A 26366-nucleotide genomic window follows, 5' to 3' on the forward strand; every position below is an offset into this window, starting at 1 on the left:
AGCAGAGAAACAGGAGGTGTTGCCTGTCTAAATCCTAGAACACCTTCGTCGTTGAAATACTGCCACGGTGCAATTGTCTGCAAAAAGGACTTGCAATCCAGATGTTGCCATATGAAATGATGGACGTGATTTCTTCAATCCCCCCCCCCGTCCCTGATTCTGTCCGCCTAGCAGGATGAATGGGTACTCCCCCCCCCACACCGCTTCCAAGACATCTGGGCAGCATTGAAGAGTAGGCCAAATACCCTCCGGAGGCATCCGCCAACGGAGGCCCTTCTACCAGCAGTGTCATGAGCAAGCAATTTCAGAGTTAGCACTTTTACTTTTTTTACACCTTTGGTCTTTAACCTTCAAATAATACTCTAAAAATACATACACCAACTCTCTGTATGTCGGCTTAACTGACTAGGGCAACATGTCGTTTAAGGTCCGACCCGCCATTAAATCCATTCCATGACATCGCACACGCAAGACAAGCAAGAAAAACGCACACATGGACACAAGCCTGTGGCGGGAATCACCACGGCACGTGGTACTGGTGTGACTAAAAGGCATCAACCATCGTGACAGAAAATGTTGGGCGGGGGGGGGGTGGTGGTGGTGGTAGGGATGGTCATACCACATTAAAGTTGAGGTTCTTCTCCACCCATTCCTTGGCCTCCTGGAACTCGTCGTGCAGCTCCATGATGTACAACGTGTCCAGGGCATCGACGATCGTGGCTCCCATTTGCGTGTTGCCTGCAAATTAATGCGCAAACAAGACAAACATCCCCTTTATAAGCAGAATGTTGGGGCAAGTGCTGTTAGCGAACACCTACGAAGGCCGGCGCTGTATACCAAGGGGGTGGGGTGGCCAGCACCATGCCCCGGCCGCCTTTGGCTCCACAGTGGTGATGTTTGCACACAGCACCAAGTATTCATTTGATGCAGTCACCCTCAGGGAGGCCCTGGACTGGTTCAAATAATCATCACTGGTGTTGTTATCCGTGAGCGGCAATTGCCAGGTTTGTAGCGCAGCGCGCTAACCGCTACACTACCATTCCCAATACAATCACACGTTGGCACGCTGCTAAAAAAAGAGCGTCACATCAGCCACCAACCTCTGCTCATATCCCTTTAATGAGTCTCCAGCCCTTACTTACTAACCATGAGGAAGGAGTGTTTGGGGAAGTGTGGGAAGTGGGGGGGGGGCAAAAAATGTATCTCTTTCAAAAAAAGATTTCTTTTGTGAATACCGATGCGCACATTAATATTTGAGAGGTTCCTAATGACATGCAGGGCGAACACCATTAGAATTTTTGAACCGTGAGCCACTGGTCGCTCCTGTTACGCAACCTTTCTTCCAGTGCCAGCCGCCATCAGACACCACCACGGGACACCTTTAACAGCGGTGTCAGCCCTCATTGTCAAGAGCAATTTGCGTGACACGCCGATACATGGACACTCGGGCTTCTGACGCCGCTCGACGCGGGAGCAGCAGGCGTCGCGTGCGGGCCTTCGATACGACGCGGCAGCTGGTTTGCGCAAAATTTGCCCTGAAATTGAAACGCGTAGCCGCAGAGGCTTCTCAGCGGAAGCCAGAGGTCGCAAACGGGTTTTGATTCCTTACCCGTACCCATACCCGGCCGCACCAGGGTATCGGGTAGGGTACGGGTATCGGGTACCTGATTGCGATCTCTGGGATGAAGCCATGTTGCAGGCGCGAGTGGGTTGATTCTAGGAACTTGAATTGTGAGAAGAGACAAGACGTTGGGAAATGAGTGACAAACGGTTACTCACCAGTGACTCACGGTCTACCCGTACCCGTACCCGACCGCACCAGGGTCGCAAACGGGTACCCGTACCCGTACCCGGCTGGGTACGGGTAGCCGGGTATCGGGTAGGGTACGGGTATCGGGTACCCGGCTGCGACCTCTGGCGGAAGCGCCTGAAATATGTGTACGTTGGAACTTCTTCCGGCTTCACACGTTAGCCAATGGAAGACGAGATGCACACAGTGTCGAATGTGCACCCCCCCCCCCCAAAAAAAAACGAACGCGGGCAGTTTCGCGAAACTGTCGCGACCCGACAGGATGTACACCATCGCAGTTGCTCTGAAGAAACGCTTCGGTCAATTAGGGTGAGTCAAAGCCTTTTGAGTTGCTGAACCAGATGGCCGCAAGATTGCTCGAGTGTTGCATTCGGAATCAATAAAACATTTTGCTGCTGTACAATAAAACACTCCGTCTAAAGCGGGTGGCGCTTTCGCGGTCTGCACCGTTACAAAGGTAGGAGAAGCGTCTCCGTCTGGTGCTTACGCGTGGAAAATCTAATTTCTGCGCCTGGCTATGTGTTGTTACAGTGCAAATCTTAAACGCATGTGAAATGAAAGTGGGACTTTTATTTCTTGTCAATGTGGCGTTTCGGCTCTTGAGTGCAATAAAAAATATATAGCCAGTCTCAAACAAAAATGCTAGAATTTTTAAACTGGTTTCACAATAGTTATTCTGTCGGAAGGTGCTAGGAGGAATGGCAGGTAGAGGAATAGTAACGTACCAAAAGAAAGGTAATGCTTGTGCGAGTTAACTAACAAAAGGCAATCGCTCACTTTTTTACATGCTTTTATTTAACTCACTCTGTCTGTTGTTGTTGTCGTTGTTGTTGTCGTTGTCGTATCCTCAAATCTTGTAACTCAAATTTAACCCACTTCCCAATGTGGTATCGATTGCAAACTTGGTATACTTATGTCATACTGATGACAATACTAAATTCTATCATAAAAAATTTTAAACATATATTTTAAAACATTATGTTTTACATGTCTAATTGTCCACGGTAAACTGACGTTGGCTGCAAATGACCACGGCCCCTTACGTTATGGCAAGCTTCGGGGCCACTTCCTGGAGTCGTAGAGTTCTTCCATTACTAGTACGGTACATTTCATTAAAGCGTGTTTTTTAAAAAGTTTTTTTAAATATTACTTATACTGGCCGCAGCAGTGTCACGGCGATGCGCTGGGTCTCTTCACGAGATGCGTGGGGCACTCGAGCTGCGGTCATTCTAGTCAAGGTCACCTCAGCCCGGAGGAGCCAGGTAACACGTGGGCCCAAGAGCACAGGTGCACTTCCTGCCTCCAAGACGTGAAAACACACGCTTTTCGCATTTCTCGACTGGCAAAAACGTTCGTTGTATGCCATTGTTTAACTAAAAAAAACAGATGGCTTTGTCAACACTTTAACTGCACCATCTTTTTTTTTATCATGCTTTTCCCCAGTTCATGCCATTGTTTAACTAAAAAAAACAGATGGCTTTGTCAACACTTTAACTGCACCATCTTTTTTTTATCATGCTTTTCCCCAGTTCATGCTCAGTGGGTTTTTAGTTTTATGAGGCCCTGTTTCAGTGTCGTCAAAGAGAGCCAACGCTGTATCGAGAATGGAATGGCCAACATACGTCAAACGAAACCGCAAGCTCTCGATGCGGTTCCACGCACAGCATCCAACAGCGCAAGTCACAGGCCGATACCAAGAACAGCACAATTGAATTGCCGCCTGAGGAAGTGGTGGTGGTATGCAGATTGAACGGGACAATAAGCTCACACTGGGAATATGACGAGACACGAGATAAAAAAGAAATCGCGTTCCGGCTTCACAGTACAGTGTGACAGTTCTGCTCCCGGGCATGTGAGTCACAAGACACGAGCCACGTGAACAACAACATTCTTTCTCCCACCACACCCACGTCGGATCTATCTAATTAATCACCTTCCAATTAACGATACTCTCAAGCTAAATTTCGATTTTAAGCTTTCGTGACTGCAGGGATTCATCTTCTTGGTTCTTTCGGTAAAGTCACGTAGAAGGGAAATAATAAAATGACAAAAATAAAACATAATAAAATACAATTCTCACGACGTTTCCGCCACAACGCAAGCAGACCTGTTCTTCACCTGAGGACGGCTGCTTGCGTTGTGGCCGAAACGTCGTGAGAATTGTATTTTATTATGTTTTATTTTTATTATTTTACTATTTCCCTTCTACGTGACTTTAACAAAAGAACCAAGAAGACTCTGAAGCTAGTTTGTTTTCCCGAGAGTCGGTGTCAGGGCCTACACAGGCCATTGACATTCCAGGCGGTTAGCCCTGTCCCACGGCGGTAGCAGCCGACTGCACGGAGGAAACGCGGTAAACGCCAGGCCGGCCGGTATAGGGCAGCCCTGTCATGTGACCTTCCTGCTCCCATCGCTCAGTAACGACGACGACATCCACAAAACGACGCATTTCCCTTCGCAGGAGCAGGACGATGAACTGGCGGGCGAGTGTCGAAGGCCACGGGACGCATCCTGCTCAACAAACACCCCTGCACAAAGAAAAAGCTCGGATGGAAGCGTACGACGGTTCTCTTCACGGCAGTCAACTGCAACCACGTCAACTGGCCGACGACGGAGTGGCCGGCCAAGGGAGGATGAAAGCGCACCTGACAAAACTTCCACCGCCGAGGTGGACCGGCAAAATCAGCTCTCGTGTTAGGAAAGAGCCCGAGCGATGGCACGGTGCATTGCTGACGTTTACTCTACGAGGAACGTGAGACTGAGATCTGTGCGATTGACGGCGCTAAATGGGATGTAATTGTTGCGGGAGGGGGGGGCATAACGTCTGTTATTTGACCACTCAGCAATGCCCTTCTAGAAAATGAAAAGTCTTTGCCACGTGGCCTTGACCACTTTGCCCTGGACGATGCCCAATTCAGTTCATGGTCATCCAGGAGGGAATATATGTGCTGGCCACTCTTAGCACGGCAGGGACCTTAGTGAACACTCGCGGGGCCGAGAACAGGAAAGAGTGTCCCCCTCTGACGCTTCCTGATATATATCCGAGGGAGCGTCAATGCTGCGGATAAACCAGAATAGCCGGATAATACGTCTTGAAGGTCCGCCGACGTGACCCAGTTCCCAGGTTGCACCCTTGGCAGAATGGCTCCGCGGTGACTCCACGTTCAAGAGGTCCTTTTTTTAGGAAAGAGCTGAAGATTCGCACTGCTCTGAATACTCCACTGTGCCTGGGAGATAAACGCAGCCAACCCGAGTAAAAAGGCGTCTTCCCCGAGAACGCAGGCGAATTTCGCCGGGCACGTGCGTCCTCGGTCCAAAACAAACTCCCCCGCTGGATCAAGGCAGTCTTGTTGACTCCGCGAGCCTGGTCCTCGAGGCAGTCTTGTTGACTCCGCGAGCCTGGCTCTAAGGCGCCGTGTTGAAACGTGAGCCTGTAAGCCCTGACCCATGATGCCCAAGCGCCCACCTGTAGTGGACGGTTGGTCTACACCTGGGCTGTGAGGGAATGAGGCACGCTCCCCTCCCCCACCCACCGCCACCTCCCCCAAAACAAGGACGTTGGTGCATAAAGTCGAAGGGCAACAACGACAGCTGCCGCTGCGGCTGCTTATCGTCGAAAGGCAACAACTGCAGAAGTCTGTCTGGAAGGCCAGCGAGCGTGGGTCTTGGCCCTCAAGCGTGAGACCAGGCTCGCGAAAAAAACACTCGGTATGTTGTGGACTGCTGGTTATGCCAGCGACTTCGAAATCTGAATATTTATTTACACCGGAGGAATCCGATGAGCTATAAAGCTCTTCTTCACAGATGTCCAGGAGGAGCGGGTCAGAACGTTACAGCAACAAACAGCAAAAAAACACGATAGCAGTGCAAAGTATGGAAAAAGGTAAAACAAATAAAAAATATACAAATAAAACTAAGCTATGTTTATCTTCCCAGGTAAAGCCCACTGAACTATTCGCTTTTTTCAGAAGTGACATGGCCACAAATGATAGCTGAACAAAGCGGCTTATCGCGTGGAAAGTTATACGCAGGCAAGAATCGAAATAATCAAAACTTGACCGTGACTTTGAGCGAAAGGTGCTAAATGAGCAATAAGGCTTCTTAAACTCCTTCACATCTTCCACACGCTTCTTAAGCCTTTCAGAAAAGCCCCATCGAACATCCTTCTTTTGAGTGGTCGGCCATTCAGAACAATCAAGGAGTTTAAGGAAACTTTTAGACTTTTCGGCCAAACTACCGTGTTACACAACCCACTGATAGGATGCCAATCGCAGAATTAGGGTAACATTTTAGCAATATGTATAAAACCATTTAAATTATTGTAAAATTAAAAACTTAATGTATAAAAAGCAAACACTGTGCAAAGTTAACGCAGTTGCGATGTGGAAAAAAACAACCTTTCAAAATGAAGTGCATTTCTCCTCTCTGAAGTGGCAGCAACAAACAACGGTCATGTCCTTTTTTACAGGTGCTGTTTATTAGTTTTACTCAACAGCATAATTCCACAAGAACTTGAACAAAGCAACAAAAAAGAAACGAGATTGCACAAGAAAACCAATAGCTTTCAATAAACCACGCTGTGAGAAAGCACTTCAAATTTAGTGCCATTCCCCAAGTACGACTTCTTATGCAGAGGCACACTTTGCACATGTGTGCACTTAATAAGAGCAGCGTGAAATGCACTTGGCGACACTTTGAGCTAAACACGGGGCGCGGTTCCATCGCGCGCTGTCCAAACCACTTTTTCCTTCTTTGCTAGAACAAACAATTTAAAAGCCTAGGAAATGTGTGTGTGCGGCCCGAGACATCCACCCGTGCCTCCTAAGGGTGGGTGGGTGACCTGAAATGGTGACATCAGCGGGGCTGCATCAATAGCGAAGGCGAAAGAAAATCATTTGAAAGCACAAGCCTAGCATTATGAAATGCGAGACAAGCACGAGGCATTTTTGCCCATTGCGAGCTCGAGAAAAGGCCACTTCTGCCGGGCTGATAAAAACAAAAAAAAGCACATGCGGCCTTGCATAAACATAAACAGCTCGTTATTGAATTTAGGACCAAATCACGGGCTCTGCAATACAGAAGGCGCTTGTTGTTGTTTGTTTGCCGACGTCAACTCATTTGTATTTTTCAAACGCTGTTAAATACGACGGAGCAAGTGAAAAAAACACGTGCTAAACATGCCTGTCAACCCCTTATCAGTGCCCTACCTTATTACAGACCAATTCAGACCGTCTTGGTCACCCCGGGCCCCTTGTATATCTCAACATTCATCCTGCAAAGTCCCCTCACAAGGGAGAAACTCAAACAAATACATTTAAAAAATGCTGCCCGTATTGAAACGGCTGTACGGCCGTATGGACATGAAAGTTGCACAAAGGGAAAAAAAAATATCGAAATAATCTAAACTTGACCGTGACTTTGAGCGAAAGGTGCTAAATGAGCAATAAGGCTGTACAAGAATACGGGCAAGCCGTATGGGTTGACAGGTGTGTGCTAATGGACAACGGTAAACAACGGCAGGGCCTTCCTTTCAACTATTTATAAATCGTTTTTTTTTATTTTACGAGGCAAGGCCCACTAAGCTGTATAGCTCTTTTCAGAAGCGACCTGGCCAAACATGACAGTTCAACAAAGTGGCTTATCATGCGGAAATGTAACGCAGCCAAATGCTCTCTCAATGCTTGTTTATAAATGTGGAGGGGAAAAACCAGAGGACCTGGAGAAAAAGCCACGCGACCACGGGGAGAGGGAGACACGCAATCTCCAAATATACAGCAGCAGGCGCCAGGGTCGGGATCAAACCCATGACATCCTGTATACCAGGCGAGGGAGTTAACACATCGCCACCGTGTTGCCCCTTCCGGTCCGAACAGCGGCACACTCTTGAAAGGAGCTCTCCGTGCACACACCCAGAGAGCAAAAGGGGGGTGGTGGGGGGGCTAATCCGGCAGAGTCGCTCGGCATGCGATAAATCCCCAGGCAGAGTGTGGGGGAAGCGGCCGGCGGCGGCGCAGGTCCGGTGCGCGGCAGGCCAGACGTAAATCTGCGGCTCAGACGTCCGAGAGCTGAGGCCGGATCGATAAAATATCCACTCTGCTCGCTCGGCTGCCCCAGATATAAGCAAGCCATTATTGTCTTCTCAGTGGTTTGCCGTAGTGCGCGCATGCTTTTAAAGCAGCAATTTCACCTGGATGAGAGATACTAAAATCTTGGCCGAGTGAATGTACGTGGAGTAGCAGGGCAAGAGAGAGATATATGCAATTATATATTTATTTAACCCCCCCACCCCACGCACACACAATCGCCATCGTTACTAATGAGATAAGTAAATGCACTCGGGCAAGTTTGTCCAAACCAGTGAAATGAAACCCATCTTCAGGCTAAGCACCACTAATTGCCTTTAGAGTAGAATTCAATTAAGATTGTTTTTAAGTGAGGGAAAACTAAATTAATGTTTATGGTTTATATATAGCACCTTTAAGGGACTCCTTGACTGTGAGGTGGCCCCTCGTGTGAAGGGCCGGCTCTCGAGTCAAAACAGTGAATGCTTGGCCAGACAGACACTCGGCACTGATGACAGCCAATGTCAAGGTCGAGCGATGGCTTCATGCGTAGGGGACCCGAAACCACTTCAAGAACTCGATTTACCAATACGCTCGGTCAAAAAAGTTGATCAAAAGCACTTCAAGATCAACAGACACCGGCAGCAAATAAAGCAAAAATGTGAATTGCAACCAGTAACGTTGAGCATTCTTACAAGTTGCAATTTGAATTATACTTTGTCACACGTATATTTTTTGGGTCGTGAAGCACTGTTGTTTAAGGTCGAGTTGAGCGGTAGTTGCGGTGGCTCACGCACTTTGCTGTGAACCCGGCGACCCCGAGTTCGATCACAGACCATGGACAATATTCTTAGCGAGTAATATCAGGACTGGTCATGGCTTCCCTCGCCCACTCACTCGCTTTCACCAACCAGCACTGACCAGCAGGGGTGAAGTATGGTCAAAAAAACATCATGACCACCATGCCACGGGCAGGCCTTCGTCCACTGGTGAATTGAGAATGGATGTGTATTCGTATATATATAATGTTAAGCCGTGCAGAGAGACATATATAAGGATAATAATTTACATATAACGTTATGAAATTAACTTAAATATAAGCCCTATATGAATGTATGTTATCACTGGAAAAAAGAAATGCATTGCATTTCACCTTGGCTCCTTATAAGTCAAGCATGTCGGCTGCTCATTTCATTTCATGTAGGCTTAGCAACCGCTCTGCAAGGGGGCCCAATAGGATGTGTAATTCTTACGGCCACATGGCCCAGTAAGCCGTTTTTAACCTGTTCATCATTTCGCTCTCTCCGTTTGTCCCAATGAAGGACAACAGTGCATCCCCTCCCCCCCGTGCTCCCCACAAATCTCGACATTAGATTTAGAGGCCACCGTCAGGCACGAGCTTCACGAATGCAACCTAACGCGTCTGGGGGCCTACGAAAGCCCAACGACAAATAGCCTTGGGTGGGCAGCTACAAAGACAAATCCGCGCGGACGCTGCCTTGTGCACGGTTGACTTTCGATACCTGAGCGCAGGCGATCGCCGGTGCGTGGGTTAAGCAATTTACAGCAATAGGTGCCGAGGCATATTCAGAGAGATAATCCTGCTCTTCCGCCCACCACCGCATAGCTATAATCTCAATACGGAGGGGTGACTGACTACGTGAAGGCGGCAGGGGTAATAGACTGTCACCATGGGCTGTGGTCACACGAGGCAGAAGAATCCGTGTGTATGAAACGGGAGGTAACATAAAAGGTATACACTTTACAAATTCACACAAATACAAAGATCCCCCGCAGCCCTCCGCCCCGTGTAGCCTTGTGTGTATGTTGAGTTTCTTTCGCACTGTATGTAGCCAACCGTGCTAATCGGAGGTGCGGGGAAGGACAACAAACTAAACAGAAAAAATCCTAAACAGACTGTTGAGGCAAGTGCTCTTAGCGAGCACCTATGAAGGCAGGCACGGCACACGAGGGGGTGGGGTGGCCAGCACCACGCCGGGCTACCTTTATCTCCCCAGTGGTGGTGTTTAAATACCACACCAGCTACTCATTTGAGGCCGAGTCGACCGAGGGGAGGCCCAGGACCGGTTCCGATAATCGCCACTGGTGCTGGCTACGAGCGGGAATTGAACTCAGGTCGCCAGGTTCGGAGTACAGTGTGCTAACCACGACGCGTCCTCTTCCCTATTGATTCATACACACACACGCCGAAGGTCAAGAAACATTTTCAGCGACTAAGTAGCTGGCCAAAAAGCTTCACATCTAAAGCAGAGTAGAAGAATAAATGCGAAATCAGATGCAAGGCTTTTAAGCCGTTGCAGTCGTTTGGTGCGCAAGGCTGCGCATGTTAATTGCGTCTTTCCCGGCACTGCCAATGCATAGCACGCATCTCATCAGCCCAAATTACTTGCAGATGTGTTTATGGGGAGCGCTTATCATTTCCAAACCTGTGAACACACTGCCAGATCAATGAAAGCCGGAGGCACAGGGGGAAATCCCCAGCCTGAGAAATGTTTTGTTGACTGCACAACCTCCCCGCCAATTCAAAACATTAAATTTATGAACAACGCAAGAGACCCGACTCAAATTACCACACCGGGGGGACACGTGCTGCATACATTTCACATTATTCACGGCGAGCGCTGCGGCGCGGTACAAACGAAATCAACTCGGTCACGCCGCTCATCTACGTGTAAATCAGCAGGAAAAACCAGAGGCGATGAATTAGGTTCACGGGGCCGTACACGAGACCAATGGTCTCAAAGACCTTTTAAAATCACCTCTTCTGTTTCCCCCCCCCCACCTCCCTTTTCCCCACACCCGTGACCACGAGAGCGTCGTTCCCTATTGACGAGAGATAATCATGGGCGACAAGGGACGGGGTGAGGGGGGGGCCTTTTCCGACTGCACGCTTTGAGGCCCACTTGCCACATCAGAATGTTTATTAAGGTCCTCGAGAGCAGGCGGGCGGGCCGGCGCGACTGTACCCATGCACACTGCGGCTAGGGTGTTAACAGAGCGCAGAGATCAGAATACCTCACGTACAGTGAGCCCAAGTGTGCATCGCCCGGTTGATCGGTTGAAAGTTGATAGGATGGCATCTGATAGCAGTGCGCGAGGGTAATGAGGCTCAGGGAACACAACCCGCCGATTAAAACCGTACATAATGCATTGCCGAGAACTAAGCTGCCAAATGTTAAGAAATATCGACGTGTTTTTTTATGCGGCGCGGCAAAACATGAGACGCCGAATTTGGTGATTTTATTCGGACGCACCGAGTAAGGAAGAGGGCCACGATGTGTGGTGGCGGTTACTTGCACGTGGATCATTTGAAATCCAAAGTCAATGCGTTAACAGCAATTGTGATGTATTTTTTTTGCACGGGGAAGGTGTATCTGTCGTGCGCAACAGACCGCGCCAAAAAAACACGATAAAAATCTCAAACAACGCCGATTCATCCGCAAATGTTCACAATTCAAATGCGTCACGGAATTGTTGGCGTGCAGCAGCAAGCCGTTAACAGCACACCGCGCATGTAGATGCCACATATGCAGTACGCAGTGCGGATGTCTACAGCACTAATGGGTATGCGTTGGAGGCTGTGGGAATAATTGCAGTCTGCCGGCATAAAGTATCCAGTGTTGTTAAAACAGTGAGGCCCAGGCGGGAAAAAAACCCGAAACAAAACTACCATGAGAGATTTATCAACAAAAAAAGGAAAATAATCTGGGACTCTGGCAGCATACATTGTGGAGTGGAGGTACAACATCCCAAAAGCTGCTGAAAACAAAATTAAAGAAAGCAAGATGCCGCCCTGCTTGGCCTGACCGTTACCGCCGGGTGAGGACGCGATGCTATTAAAGGGGGGAGGGGGAAGAAACAGAAAAGGTATGAAGCTGTATCGCGCAGGCATTACACGGACGACGGCGGTCGTGAAGAAAGAAAAAAATTCGTCACGTCGTGCAAAATTAATGTGTATAAAATCGTGCATTGTGAGCCTACAGGATAATGAAATAGACCAAACGTTTAACTGTCGGTTTGGTTTGGCGCAAAGCCACCCGACTCTCTGCGATTACCTCGGTCCGATCTCGCAATCTCAACGATACGAATCAACGGTGTTCGAGTGCAATTCAGTGGTTACTGTCGCGCAAGCGTGCAAAATTAATGCGGCAGATTTTGGTATTTGGCACATTTATATTACCAAAAAAGACTCGGTATTCTGAAAACTTCGGTCTAAAGGCTAATAACGTTTTTCTTATACCAACATGAGCTAATCTTACCCTAAAAGTGACCAACCACGATTGTTTGTAAGGGCAATGCGCCACTTGCACATCAAGCCAATGAGTTCGCAACTAAATCCCTACTCTTTGATTTTTTCGTTAAAGTCACGTAGGTAAAAATATATAAAATAAATTAAAAATGAAAACAACTAAATTAAATCACGACGTTTCAGGCGCAACACAAGCGTCCTTCTTCAGGTGGGGACGACGTAGCGAAAGCACAAACGCTTAAGTGTGTCTCAGAGATGGCTTTGACGAGGGATTATATAGTCGCGGGGCATGGAGGGAGGGGGGCCGAAACGTCGTGATTTTATTTATTTGTTTTAATTTTTATATATTTTTTACCTACATGAAAAAACCAAAGAGTATGGATCCTTGCAGTCACGAAAAACTTCAAATCTAGAAAACTAAATCCCTGCCTAATGATACAAACCCCACCATTTTAAACGGCGCTGTTCGGTCCATTTTCTTTCCCTTAATATTCTTACTGTGTGCAGCCAAGGAGAGAGGGCGATGCTATTTGCCAATGTCATAAGGGGTAGCGTCTTCTGGCAGAGGTGAACACCTTGTTGCAAACACACGTGGCTTGTGGTTTGCAGACTTTTTGGGGGGGGGGGGGTGGGGGGTGGGGCACCGTTATCAGCACACCAACAGTTCTCAACCAAGATGACACAAGATGAGATTTGTAAACAAAACACAGAAACACCCTCACCGAATCCCGGGAGCTGCTTCACAAGGACTACGACGACTTATCCGCGCACATTTAAGAGCAGCAGAGAGCGCTTTCAAAGGCGATCGCTCGCACGCGGTGCGTCGGGTAGCGTAAAGCAAGCACCTGAACAAGCCGTTTACATTCTTGACAAAAGCACAAGCAGGCAGAGCATCAAGGCATCTGTGCTCGAGAGGCGAGACTTCATGAAGACGGTGCGTGCTGGCTCGTCGTCAAACGCGCCGGCGAGTTCAGCGTGTTTAGAGGCACTTTCCCGGCAATGTCTCAAGTTTCAAGTTTCATTTATTAGGTATAGACCTGTGAGCCATTCGGCTCTTGAATCGGGTGCAACCGCAACAAATAAAAAAACAAAAACATGAACAAGAAAACATCTTAAAGTGACTATGTGCAAACAGAAAATCCAAGAAAAGACAGCAAAATATTGCAGAAAAAGCACCGTACACCAACACCACTGCCACACGCACTGCCACTCGAAAGAGGCCTAAAAAAAGGCACCGGCGGCACAGGAGCATTCCAGTGATGAACGGGCTTGATTCAATACGGCATACGCAAAAATATACATGTACGCAAGGAAATATTATTTTTTATCAGCCTTGGTAGCAAAGCCGGGGTGTGACATATACTGCCGAAAGCCCCCCGAGTGGGAAATGCACACGGCGCTAAACCCGAGGTAACATTAGAGTTCGAACTCAAGTTCAGGTGCCTGTGTGTTGCCCATGTTGCTGATTAAGGATACAGTAAAAATGTATAAAAGCGTGCTATCTTTTAGATTTAAAGCTTTCGTGACTGCAGGGATTCATCTTCTTGGTTCTTTCGGTAAAGTCACGTAGAAGGGAATTAATAAAATAATAAAAAGAAAACATAATAAAATCATTCTCACGATGTTTCGGCCACAACGCAAGCAGCCGTCCTCAAGTGAAGAACAGGTCTGTCGAGAAGACAGCGTCTGAATGAAACACCCCAGGCTTGGAGCGTATATTTAAGCTGGGTTGGAGAGGGAAGAGCGCCTTGACAAAATAATTTGCATATCAAGAGGAATTTAGCATATTTATGGGAAATGCAGATATGGGATTAATACTACCACAAGTAGAAAGAACCAAGAAGAAGCGTGCTATCTGCCGACGTGCCAGGGGACCTTTGAAATCTCTCGTGACGCTGCCCAAAAGAACGGGTCGTCATTTTACCGTGAAAGAGGTACCTGACGTTTTCCAAACGGTCACTCGCTAATAAAAATGTTACGTTTTTCAATTCCTCTGCTCCAGGCGGGCAGCTTTCATCCTCAGCAGAGAGATACAAGTTGGGAAGGTAAAAGCACAGACCCCTCCAACCGCTTACTCGCGCCATGACTGGCAGAAGGCCCTCGTGCGGAGAGAACGCTACGGAGGCCCTCTCCACCAGTTGGTTCTCAACCTCGTTGGCGGCTACTGTGTAACATCCCTTGTTGAATTTTGTTTCAACTGAGTAAAGCAACCCCGCCCCCCATTCCCCCCCCCTCCCCCCCCCCTCCCCCCCCGCTTGCCTGACTCAACGTGGTTCTGAGAAATACAGGTAGTCCCCGAGTTACGATGGTCCGGCTTACGATATTTCGATCTTACGATGGCGATGACAAAATTGCCATCAACAACCTAACATCGTTCAAGTATGCAGACGACGGACAGAATTTTGGCGAGTACAGTACAATATGATACGTTACGATACGTTCAATGCATGTATGATACGTAGCTTTAGCGATTTCATTTTAAGATTACCATGATACGATACGTTCAATGCATGTTAAAAGTTTTTTTTATAGCAGATAGGATTGTTTCCTGAAAAAAACTGTCTATTAAATTGCAGTTCATATAGGTAGGCTAAGAATTTACCTTGTTTTTTTACTTTACATTTTACTGTGCAATACAGTATTGTAATTAATAAATACAGTATATAGTTTATGCAGTACGGTACTGTAAATTGTTCTGTTTTGCTAAATTATCACCATTCTCTAAGACTCCTGGGTAGGCTAGGCCATCTTAGACTTACAATATTTTCGACTTACGATGGGGTCGTCATAACGCATCTCCATCGTAAATACAGGACTACCTGTAAATGTATGGACAATTAGCCAATATTTTAACCAACTGGCCATTTCGTGAGGCATCCTAACGAACTGGTAACCGCTGCCGAATGGGAAAAAAAAAATGTCACCGGACGCCGTGCATGCCTGACGGAATTTGTTCGCGCTCGCTGGATACTCTTGGAAACCCGCATTGTTTACGATAAATGAGTTTATAATGGTATTTTATTTCGTTCTCGGCTACCATATCGATTTAAATATTACCGTAGTTATTTTATATTGGCAGATCCATACGTGATTATTTACCAATGACTCACATGTATGATATAATTTCACACTTATAAATCACCTCACATACCCCCTGAGACATTGCCACGTACCCCGAGGGATCCAGGTATCCCGGTTAAGAACCACTGGTCTAGAGGGCGTATATTCTGGTCTACTCTGCCATGCTGCTGGCCAGGCGTCTTGGAAGAGGTGGAAATGCCCACACTTTACACCAAAACCACACGTGACCATGCCAATAGACTAACTGTGACATATTCTGATGGGTGGACAGGGGCGGAGGGATTAAATTTTTTTAAACAACGGGCAGCGGCGCGGGGGGGGGGGATAGACAGCCGAGTACAATCTGCCCAAAGGAAATACTTTGCACGACTGTGACGGAGATGACGACAATAACGACGGAGCAGCAAAAATGCGAGCGCTCAAATTTTCTAAACGGCCACGTCGGCGGTGTCCACCGCCATCGACCTGTGCCGCCCGGGAAATGATCAATCATTCAATTAACGCCATTGGACGTGTGTGCGACGTGGCCACAATACCAAAGTAAGACGGCGCGCACGCTCGCTCGCTCGCTCCATCCAAAACACGAGCAGTGGAACGCAAGTCCGTGGTATGAATCGCAAGACTTAAAATGCAGGCGAAGCAAGAAATCTGCACTCAGAAAGCGAGCGGCACAAGACTTAATTAACGAAAAAGCCCTTTCAATCTGCACTCGTCAGTTATGGAAGTACAATAAAGTTAGACTTTAAAACGCTTTCTATTTTTTTTAAGAACGTAGAAAATGTATCCCGAAACAAGCAACACACTACGCTGAACATATATTACTAACTTGCATTTTTGTTAATGAAATGTAAACAGCGTATTAACTTGTGCGTGATATCTCATAAATGTACTACCTTTAAATGACACTTGTTTACAGAAATGAATTCGTGATAGTAATTATCATCGTGACCTTGATAACCAGGATAATGCCATTAATGATTAATTGTAATGTAAGTAAGGCATAATATGCTTTTGTGTTCATTTTATTTCTAAGAAAAATAGTCCAAATTAAGATATGCACCATCGGGTGACTAACAGTGCCACTTCAGCTGTTGGAAATCAAATCCTCTTTGTTCCGCAAGCACATGCTACAAACAACATGTACCAGTGCTCCCACTTCATCAGCTGCTGATGTAAGAGTTGTTTAGTCTTACAAAGCACAGGACTGGATTGTGTATCTCTAAAGGTCTTCCTTCTCTCCAGATGTACAGATTCAATGAATACAATATCCTCAGGCATGCTAAATCCACTGCTGAAATGAAGACCTCCCATATATATTATTTATACGGTGACATCTTTCACAACAGTGATATAATACCAATACCTGCCATTCACCACTAAGTGTCACCACAGTGCCTGTTCCAGGCTAGGTGAACTTTGAGGCCACATGAAGTGTTGAAGGCTGGCTGACAGGTCACGGGACAGACCCAGGTGCCCATGGATCGACTGACTTGGATGACCGGCAGATGCACCAGCTGTGCCCACTAGCGCGCAAACTCACAGCATTTTAGCCGCCCGGCATTCCGCTCATTGTCGTGAGCGTCGCTCCTCTGCCATCCGTTGTTGCTGGAGGACGGCTGCCTCCAACTGACCAGTAGCGTCCTTCAAGAGCCTCCTCCTCGTGCTAGGTGGATCATGCAATCATAATAATGATCCACCTTGCATATGATGATCCACCTAGCACCTGCACACAAGCTGCTGTTCCCTTAAGCTCTGTGTTTCTTGACTACCGTTCTGTCATTATTATTCCAGACCATCTGCCGTCATTTCCATCTCGCGACGTCTCCTGCCCTACTTTTATTGGCAGTTTGAATCATGCCCTCAAACCAACTTGTGTTCTCTAAGCCACGCAAGGGTTCAAAATAAATTCTCGTAAAAATTCTTGCCAGGTAAAATCAAGAATTACAAGGTGACGCACTGTTGAAAGGTCTTGTCATACATAGGCATGACTTAACGAAAGCATGGCGGACGGGAAATATTAATCACGATTAACGCTTGAGGGTGTCTCTGAAGGTCTAAGGCGCGGTGACCTAAAATACGAAGTAGCGAGAGACAATCCGTAAATGCTTCATCCTGTTCCAACTGTTTCCGCAAGATAAGAAAACGTCCTAATGCATCTTTCCGGCGGGCACCCAACTCGGGCCGGTGACCCGCTCAAGATGAACGATCCTTCCCGGCGTACAGTGCGACACGGCAATGCCAGGCTCGAGGGTCATTTGCGATCATTTACCACTGGCCCCAAACGTCACTACCACACATTACCGCAAGACCCCCCCCCCCACACCGGCCGTGACTTCACCGCGAGAGCAAAGTTGCTGCGCATTTGAAAACTCGTTCATTACGGTGACACATAAGGGGGCACTTGCAAGGGTTTCATGAAGCCTCCTTGGGCTTCCGTTTGTATGGCCACTCGATTGCCGTTCAGGCTGCAGTGTTGCGAGTGATAAATGGAACGAGCTTTTGCGGGCCGCGATCTCGGGCAAGCTGTGATGTACACAATAAATCATTGTGCTGGTTATTCTGGGCATGGTGCATCTTATCTTTGGCCTGGCATGGAGGTTTTCGAGCTATCCAACCTTACCGATTACAGCATGGTGTAATTAGTGTAAAAATCTGCTAGTTTTATTTTCTTATTGTGCCAGTCAGCTGTGATATCCATCCAACCCTCCACACCCCCCCCCCCCTCCGAGTTCCAAAACACCATGGACTTTAATTATAGATTTGAAGCTTTCGTGACTGCAAGGATTCATACTCTTTGGTTTTTTCGGTAAAGTCACGTAGGTAAAAAATTTAATGAAATAAATTAAATCACGACGTTTCGGAGGCAACACAAGCCTCCGTCTTCAGGTGGAACACACCACAGCAAAATCACTGGACTTTCTCAATCCCCCCCCCCGCCACGCTCCCCCCCTCCCCCATGTCAACAGATGTTGTATTGCTTTCAGCCCCACAACCTTCTCAATGCTCGAGAGGCACCACGCGTTTAATAACCGTCCATTTCTGGCGAGAACGTTTACAACAACACACTGGTGATACGCTTTAATTTTCAGATGCACGCACGCTGCGAGTTTCTTGGAGAATGCACACTGAAAGGACCTCCCCCTTGCATAGCAGGGACACCGAACATTTTGCAACCATTTAATATTCCAGATGGCCTTTATTTCAAAGCATATATGGAAAAAATAACACGAATTCTTACGCCCGATTGAAAAATGGTCAGTATTCGAGCCCTTCAACGGGAAACAAACACAAACACTCACCCTGCACAATCATTCTCCTGTATTACATAACCACGCGGGGAACACAATCCCGTTAAAACTTAATGATATGAACATGAGGTGCATTTGTTATGCTTGCCAATGTATTTAAATTTACCATTTTAAAAAAGGTTACAATGCGCAGGACGGAAGGTGAAAGTACATGTGAAATGCTTAAAATGGCAAAAGATTTGGCTGAGGCCTAACCACAAGCTTCCTTCAGTGACATCTCTGTGCACTGTTAATGTAATAGTAAAACAAACAAAAGCCAGGAAAATACTGCTCTATATTTCTGTTATTCCCAATAAATAAAATGTCCTACCTTATGACACCAACAAAGCAGGCAATTCCTATATCTTCTTTTGTAATAAACATCCGTGTTTTAATGAAGAGATCCAACATGTGCCTTTGTAATTGCGTTGAAGGGGCTCGGTTTATTTATCATTTTTATCCCTTTGTTTGTGCAGCTTTTGGCCGAGGAGAGATGAAACGCACGGAGATCGAGCACTCTCAACGCACGCTCAGGCATCAAAAAGGCTTCCTTTACAAATACAAAGAATCCTCTACGTACGAGCGAGTTAGGTTCCAGAGGTCTATTCATAAGTCGATTTGTTCACAAGTCCAAACTTTACTCCTGTCGATTCTAAACATGTTGTAAGGCATGTACACTAAACATGGGGAATGGCTTTAAAAGTTGTATAATCTCCTGTAGATGTAGATGCCACTATTATTTCCCTTCTACATGACTTTACCGAAAGAACCAAGAAGATGAATCCCTGCAGTCACGAAAGCTTTAAATCGAAAAATGCCACTGGTTCTTCATGTTATGAACATGTAGATGCCACAATCGCCATCTTTTGCACGGCAGTTGAACTTACAACTCACGGTCCGAACAGGCAACTGGACATACGGACAGGTTCGTTCGTATCTCTGAAAGTTCGCAAGTCGAATATCAGTAAATAGAGGAGTCTCTGTGCAAGACACGGTCCATTCAACGAGGCCACCTTTCTGCACCGGCACAGTGACGGGCGGAGCTATACTTAGTGGATGGCCGCTGAGACCAAATTGTGAATTTGCCCATGATCTTTCCGCGCTACAGGGCACAAAGACGGTGTTGGGAGAATAATTTGCACAGGTAGTTTTTCGCACGGGCACATTGTGACCCAGGTCGCTGTTGCAAATGAGACTTATTCCCCGGTCTCTCTATAGAGTTCCCAACTTGGTTATATAAATAAACTTGAAAGAGCAGCGTTGTAAAAACAACCACAATTGGCTTGCGTGGGGAGGGGTAGGGAGGGGGGCGGAAGCCTATGCAAGATGGCCAACTTATACAAATGCCACGAGAAAATAGTTATTTCGAAATCTCTCCCTGGCTTGCATCCCTGAAAGGTTTCGTCAGCTTCCGCGGTACACTTGTGCGAAAGGCAAAAAACGCGCAGCCTCCGGTAAATTATATCCAAGCCATGCATGACCACACAAAAAATGCATGAACGGGCGGTGAAAAATAACAAGTGGTAAAAAGGGCATTTCCGAAATATCCCAGACCCACTCTGTCGACTGTTGCCGTGTCAAAATGTCAGCATCTGCTCAAACTGTCTATGCGAATCCACCAGGCGCTGGCGGTGTCAGCTGTCTTAAGATCGAGATGTCGGGAGACATAGTTGCCGGGCTTTCAAAAAAACAACAACCAGCATTTAGCACGTTTCCACCCGGACATCCGAGATGTTTCACACAACACAACACGGACGACGGGCACCGGGCCCATTTCGCCTCAGAGCCCTCGCGCTAACGAGCTCGCACGAGACCGTGAACTTAAGCAACTAAACCAGTTTAACACGTAGTAGGCTTTCATGACCAATTGAGGTTTTTTTTGGGTTAGATCGAGTAAACGCGTGTCATTAAACCCACCACCACCCAACACAGCCAATTAGTAATGTATGTCACGTCAACAAAAGTGCCAATTCGTTACTAGTTCAGCACACCGGTGTGTTGGAGAGTAAACCCACAATTTACAATGACAGTACGACGTTTTGTCGGTAATTACAACCAGCCTCATCAGGTGACAGCCAGAAATGGCAAACGCAACTATTATTTTACCAGGAAAGGCCCACTGAGATGTATAGCTCTTTTTCAGAGGCGACCTGGCCACAAATAATAGCCCAATGAAGTGGCTTATCCGTGTGGAAATTTATAGCAGCAAAAAAACTCTAAAATAATGTTGGTTTTTTTGGGTAAGATCGCGTAAATATAAATGTGTTGTTAAACCCGCCACCACCCGACATAGCCAATTAGTGAGGTTTGTCAAGTAAACAGAACATGCCAATTCGTTACTAGGACAGCGCACCGCTGTGTTGGATAGCAAATCTGGCTGTCGCCTGATGAAGCTAGTTGTATAATGACTGGCGAAACATCGTACTCAGATTATAAATATTGTGGATTTGCTCTCCAAAACACCGGTGTGCTATCCGAGTAACGAATTAGCATGTTCTGTTTACGTGACAAACCTTTCTAATTGGCAGTGTCGACGGTGGTGACCTAAACAACACATTTATATTTACGCGATCTACCCAAAAAATCTACATTGTTGATGACATTGGTCGCGAAAGCCTACGTGTTAAATACCCCAAATATATGTTTATGAATGTGGAGGGGAAAACCAGAGAACCCAGATAAAAATCCACGCAATAACGGAGAGAGACATGCAAACTCTAAATATGCAGGAGTCAGTCGGGATGGAACCCACAACCTCTGCATACCAGGCGAGGTAGTTAACATCTCGCCACGGTGGTGCCCTATCATTAACTTCCATTGTGAGTCTCTCTTATAGATGCCTGCACCTTCCCAGGCCAGCAGAAGCATCAAGATGCACGCCGCCTCATTATTCAGCAAATACACGAGTAGAAATATTGCCTTAATTTATCCAAGTAGCTGCAGCTGCAAGCAGAAATGGAAATAATGACACGAGACCAAAAGAAATGGGAAATTGCTCATCACTGACGCGGTGGAGTCTCGGGAGAAGCACGATGACCGAGTGAAGCAGCAAAAACTTCACGAGTATTTTGCAAGGACGATAAATTGTATTTCGTGACCAAATGAATGAGCCACAGGAGAACCAAGCCTGTGGCAGTGCACTGGCCCACGAACACACCGACAGAGCAACAGTTTCCAAGTAACATAGACACGCAGGAGAAGTCAAACATTAAAGCAAAAGTCAACCATGGTAACCGACTATCCACATTCCCAGCGAGGTAATCATCCAGCATCCTGCGGCTAGATACATCCAGAGGTTGTAAATTTCACCGAGCAGAGAATGATCATTTTGCTAAGAGCAGTCATACCTTACGGGGCCAACGTAACACAATGCCATACAGTGATGTGGCGCGCAGGTCACCTGCCAGCAATTCAATAAATCAGAATAAGAGGAGTGAAGCTGGCAGCAGATTTTCGGCTGAAAGATTCGACGCGGTGATATTGCCGAGCGGTATAGCATGTTCGACATTTGCTGCAGGGGTTCACGAGGTTTGAGTCGAGAGGCCACTCTGGTTAACACCGAGGGTGCATTCGCCGTAATATCAGCGCACGCTGCCTCTTTCCCAGTTTACGTTAAAGATCCCGTGATGTCATTCGCACCGGAGTCATGGGCCAAATTTGAAAGAAAAAATATACTCAGAAATTACTCAGTTGGAATATATACAGAGCAATCATTGCTGCCTACCGTCAAAAATACTTGGCAGAGCCCTCCTGAAAAAGTAATCAACAAAAGTAATAAAATAAATGAATAAAGTATGGTACGAGTGTGAAACAATGCTTCACGCTGCTTTGGTATGCAATACACACCATCGGCAAAAAAATATACATAGATGCATTGCTTTTGGTACTTTATTTCAAAATACGTTCAGGCTAAATGGAATGGTCAACTGGCTCTGCTTAACAGGTCTCGTTAATGACCTTGCGCTGAATTTCCCCAGCGCTCAATTATCTCAATCATCGGACAAACACAAAGTCCAGCAGGGCACGTTGCCACCCACAGGACTTTGTTTCGTCCATTTCAAGCGAAGCCATTGGGCAAGGGCCAGAGTGACCATAGTCAACGCGTGGCTGTTTACCAGACATGCGCGTTAATGTTTAAAGCAGCGAGGAGTCGTCGTCCTTGTCTGTTTGCTCCAACTGATTAAAGAGATTGCTGCAAAACTGCCGCACGGCGGTTTTTGTTGTTGTTGGCCATTAACATATTTGCAAGGCTCACCGAATATGTTGGTGGTGTGGCTCTTCTTGGCAATGGGCTTCAGCTCATTGGCACCCCAGGCGTACTGCTTGTAGTTGTTCCACGCATGCTTCATCATCTGTACAGCGGAGGGAGAGAAGAAAAAAACCTTGAGAAACATTCTCCATCATCAAACGTGTACGGCGGTGAAATAAGAGAATAAAAAATGAGCGCAAAGACCAATTTAAGCACGGCTCACCAGATGAAAAACACACATTGTACACACATGAATAATTATTCCTTATTTGGCCTAGAGTGAGGGAAAAAGTATTTGATCCCCTGCTGATTTTGTACGTTTTCCCACTGACAAAGAAATGATCAGTCTATAATTTTAATGGTAGGTTTATTTGAACAGTGAGAGACAGAATAACAACAACAAAATCCAGAAAAGCGCATGTCAAAAATGTTATAAATTTATTTGCATTTTAATGAGGGAAATAAGTATTTGACCGGCTCTCAATCAGAAAGATTTCTGGCTCCCAGGTGTCTTTTATACAGGTAACGAGCTGAGATTAGCAGCACACTCTTAAAGGGAGTGCTCCTAATCTCAGCTTGTTACCTGTATAAAAGACACCTGTTCACAGAAACAATTAATCAAACAGATTCGAAACTCTCCACCATGGCCAAGACCAAAGAGCTCTCCAAGGATGTCAGGGACAAGATTGTAGACCTACACAAGGCTGGAATGGGCTACAAGACCATCGCCAAGCAGCTTGGTGAGAAGGTGACAACAGTTGGTGCGATTATTCGCAAATGTCAGAAAAACAAAATAACTGTCAATCTCCCTCGGCCTGGGGCTCCATGCAAGATCTCACCTCGTGGAGTTGCAATGATCATGAGAACGGTGAGGAATCAGCCCAGAACTACACGGGAGGATCTTGTCAATGATCTCAAGGCAGCTGGGACCATAGTCACCAAGAAAACAGTTGGTAACACACTACGCCATAAAGGTCTGAAATCCTGCAGCGCCCGCAAGGTCCCCCTGCTCAAGAAAGCACATATACATGCCCGTCTGAAGTTTGCCAATGAACATCTGAATGATTCAGAGGACAACTGGGTGAAAGTGTTGTGGTCAGATGAGACCAAAATGGAGCTCTTTGGCATGAACTCAACTCACCGTGTTTGGAGGAGGAGGAATGCTGCCTATGACCCCAAGAACACCATCCCCACCGTCAAATATGGAGGTGGAAACATTATGCTTTGGGGGTGTTTTTCTGCTAAGGGGACAGGACAACTTCACCGCATCAAAAGAACGATGGACGGGGCCATGTACCGTCAAATCTTGGGTGAGAACCTACTTCCCTCAGCCAGGGCATTGAAAATGGGTCGTGGATGGGTATTCCAGCATGACAATGACACAAAACACTCGGCCAAGGCAACAAAGGAGTGGCTCAAGAAGAAGCACATTAAGGTCCTGGAGTGGCCTAGCCAGTCTCTAGACCTTAATCCCATAGAAAATCTGTGGAGGGAGCTGAAGGTTCGAGTTGCCAAACGTCAGCCTCGAAACCTTAATTACTTGGAGAAAATCTGCAAAGAGGAGTGGGACAAAATCCCTCCTGAGATGTGTGCAAACCTGGTGGCCAACTACAGGAAACGTCTGACCTCTGTGATTGCCAACAAGGGTTTTGCCACCAAGTACTAAGTCATGTTTTGCAGAGGGGTCAAATACTTATTTCCCTCATTAAAATGCAAATCAATTTATAACATTATTGACATGCGATTTTCTGGATTTTTTTGTTGTTATTCTGTCTCTCACTGTTCAAATACACCTACCATTAAAATTATAGACTGATCATTTCATTGTCAGTGGGCAAACATACAAAATCAGCAGGGGATCAAATACTTTTTTCCCTCACTGTACATCTTCCCAAAATGCGATCGGTTTTATGCCATCCCTGTAAGTGAGTCGCAGTATGAACCATGTGGGTGCTTTAACATTTAAATCTGAAAATCACTTTTTCAGGGATTAAATAACTATGCTGGTTCTTTGTGGATTTTTTTAGACTTATTTAAATTTCAGAAGAGCAGTCTCTGCCAAAAAAAGAATAATAATGAACCTTAGGGGCGCTATAACACGCACCCTATATGACACCTAAGGGACTGGGAAATGCATATATGATTAACGCTGCTTTATATGAGTCAGCCATCAAAGCCAAAATACATTTTGCATTCCAACGCTCACATTTTCCCAATTGATAGAGAATGCCAATGATCTCAATCGGTTTACTCTACAAAAAATGCAAAGCTTCTTCAACTACTTTTTAAGAGCTGATCTTAGCCTGATGGCTTGAGCAATGCGGCCTTCAATAAATCAGTCGATCTTTATTGTACGTGCCAATATCACCTCAATAAAGTAGGCATCGGTGCACATTACAAGCAAAACGAAATCGGTACACAGGGAGTATAGAGCAGCAACACGAGTGATAAATAAACCCGTAACGACCTCACCTTTACAAAACAATTGCTATTTATGCCCCTTCTCTCACAGAGGTTACCCCAATTTGATTACGAGACTTCAGTTATTTTTTAGGGTAGCCGCTATAGGTTCAAGTGAAGCAGAACGTAATGAAAACAAAATAACTAAACAGATACTTCCAGCAGTTACATAGGGCAAGTCCAATGGGATCGGTTAGTACTGTGGACTAAAATAAATTATTATGGTACTGTGCCCTTCTGATATTAGGAAGCCGCTGGAGCTATGCACTTTTAAGTCTCGAATTAAAACAAATTTCTTTAGAACTATTTGTCGAACTCTTTGATTCTTTCGGTAAAGTCACGTAGGTATAAAATAAAAGAACCAAAAAATATGGATTCCTGCAGTCACGAAAGCTTCGAATCAAAACGACTTGTCGTGTTTGGCATGTCGTCCTTCCCCAGCACCTCTGATGAGCGTGGTTGGTTACGCACGGTGCGAAAGAAGTTCAACGTACATAACCCCTAATACTGCTGAAATGAGGTTCTATTCCAGCCTCCTCCCAAGGACCGAATTCCTAAACGTTGCCATCATCATCCCATGCACCCAGAGGGGGGCCTCCTCCCTCCTTGTGGCTGACAGCCTGAAATGAGTACCAGGTGTTTGCCGCGACGTTTGAGGGAGAAGAAGCAGCCAGGCGTGGCACTGCCAACTGCCTTCGTGGTGCATGAGGCCATGAAACGAGTGCTCATTAGGAGTGCAAACCCTTTTTTTGGACGAAACATAACCGCGTGGGTTTTCGCGGTTTGCGCTGCGTAGACCTCCCGACGTGCTTTTTATTTTTTTGTCGAGTCGTGCCGCATGTTTTTCGGGTCGCACGGTGTCCGACGTTTCACTCCGCACGTCTTGGCAAACAACACGCGGGCACAACGCGACAACACGACGGAGAGCTGGATTAAAATAAGCGGTTCCCGTACGTGCCTATGTACACTAAGAACTATCAGCACTTGCATCCCGCGTGCAATTTTCCGCACGACAAACGCGCGCCTGCAGATATCCTCTTCCACCAAGTTTACATGCGGCCTGTTTTCACTGCTGTACAGTACGCAATGACGTAAGCACATGCACCATGTGCAACCCATTAGTGCACATGGACTCGAAACATCCGGT

The 26366-nt window shown here is 46.5% G+C and overlaps 1 protein-coding gene across 1 annotated transcript in view; it reads right to left on the reverse strand.

The window, feature by feature from the left end:
- LOC144947897 (mannosyl-oligosaccharide 1,2-alpha-mannosidase IA-like) overlaps positions 1–26366 on the reverse strand; it is an 86510-nt gene that overhangs the window by 47789 nt on the left and 12355 nt on the right. The window contains exons 2-3 of the mRNA XM_078877278.1: positions 22766–22862; positions 620–738 (exon numbers count right to left, since the gene is read on the reverse strand). Coding sequence (XP_078733404.1) covers positions 620–738; positions 22766–22862 — 216 coding nt within the window. The remainder of the gene's footprint in view (positions 1–619; positions 739–22765; positions 22863–26366) is intronic.

Source organism: Lampetra fluviatilis, chromosome 47, assembly GCF_964198595.1.
Source record: "Lampetra fluviatilis chromosome 47, kcLamFluv1.1, whole genome shotgun sequence".
Classification (NCBI taxonomy): Eukaryota; Metazoa; Chordata; class Hyperoartia; order Petromyzontiformes; family Petromyzontidae; genus Lampetra; species Lampetra fluviatilis.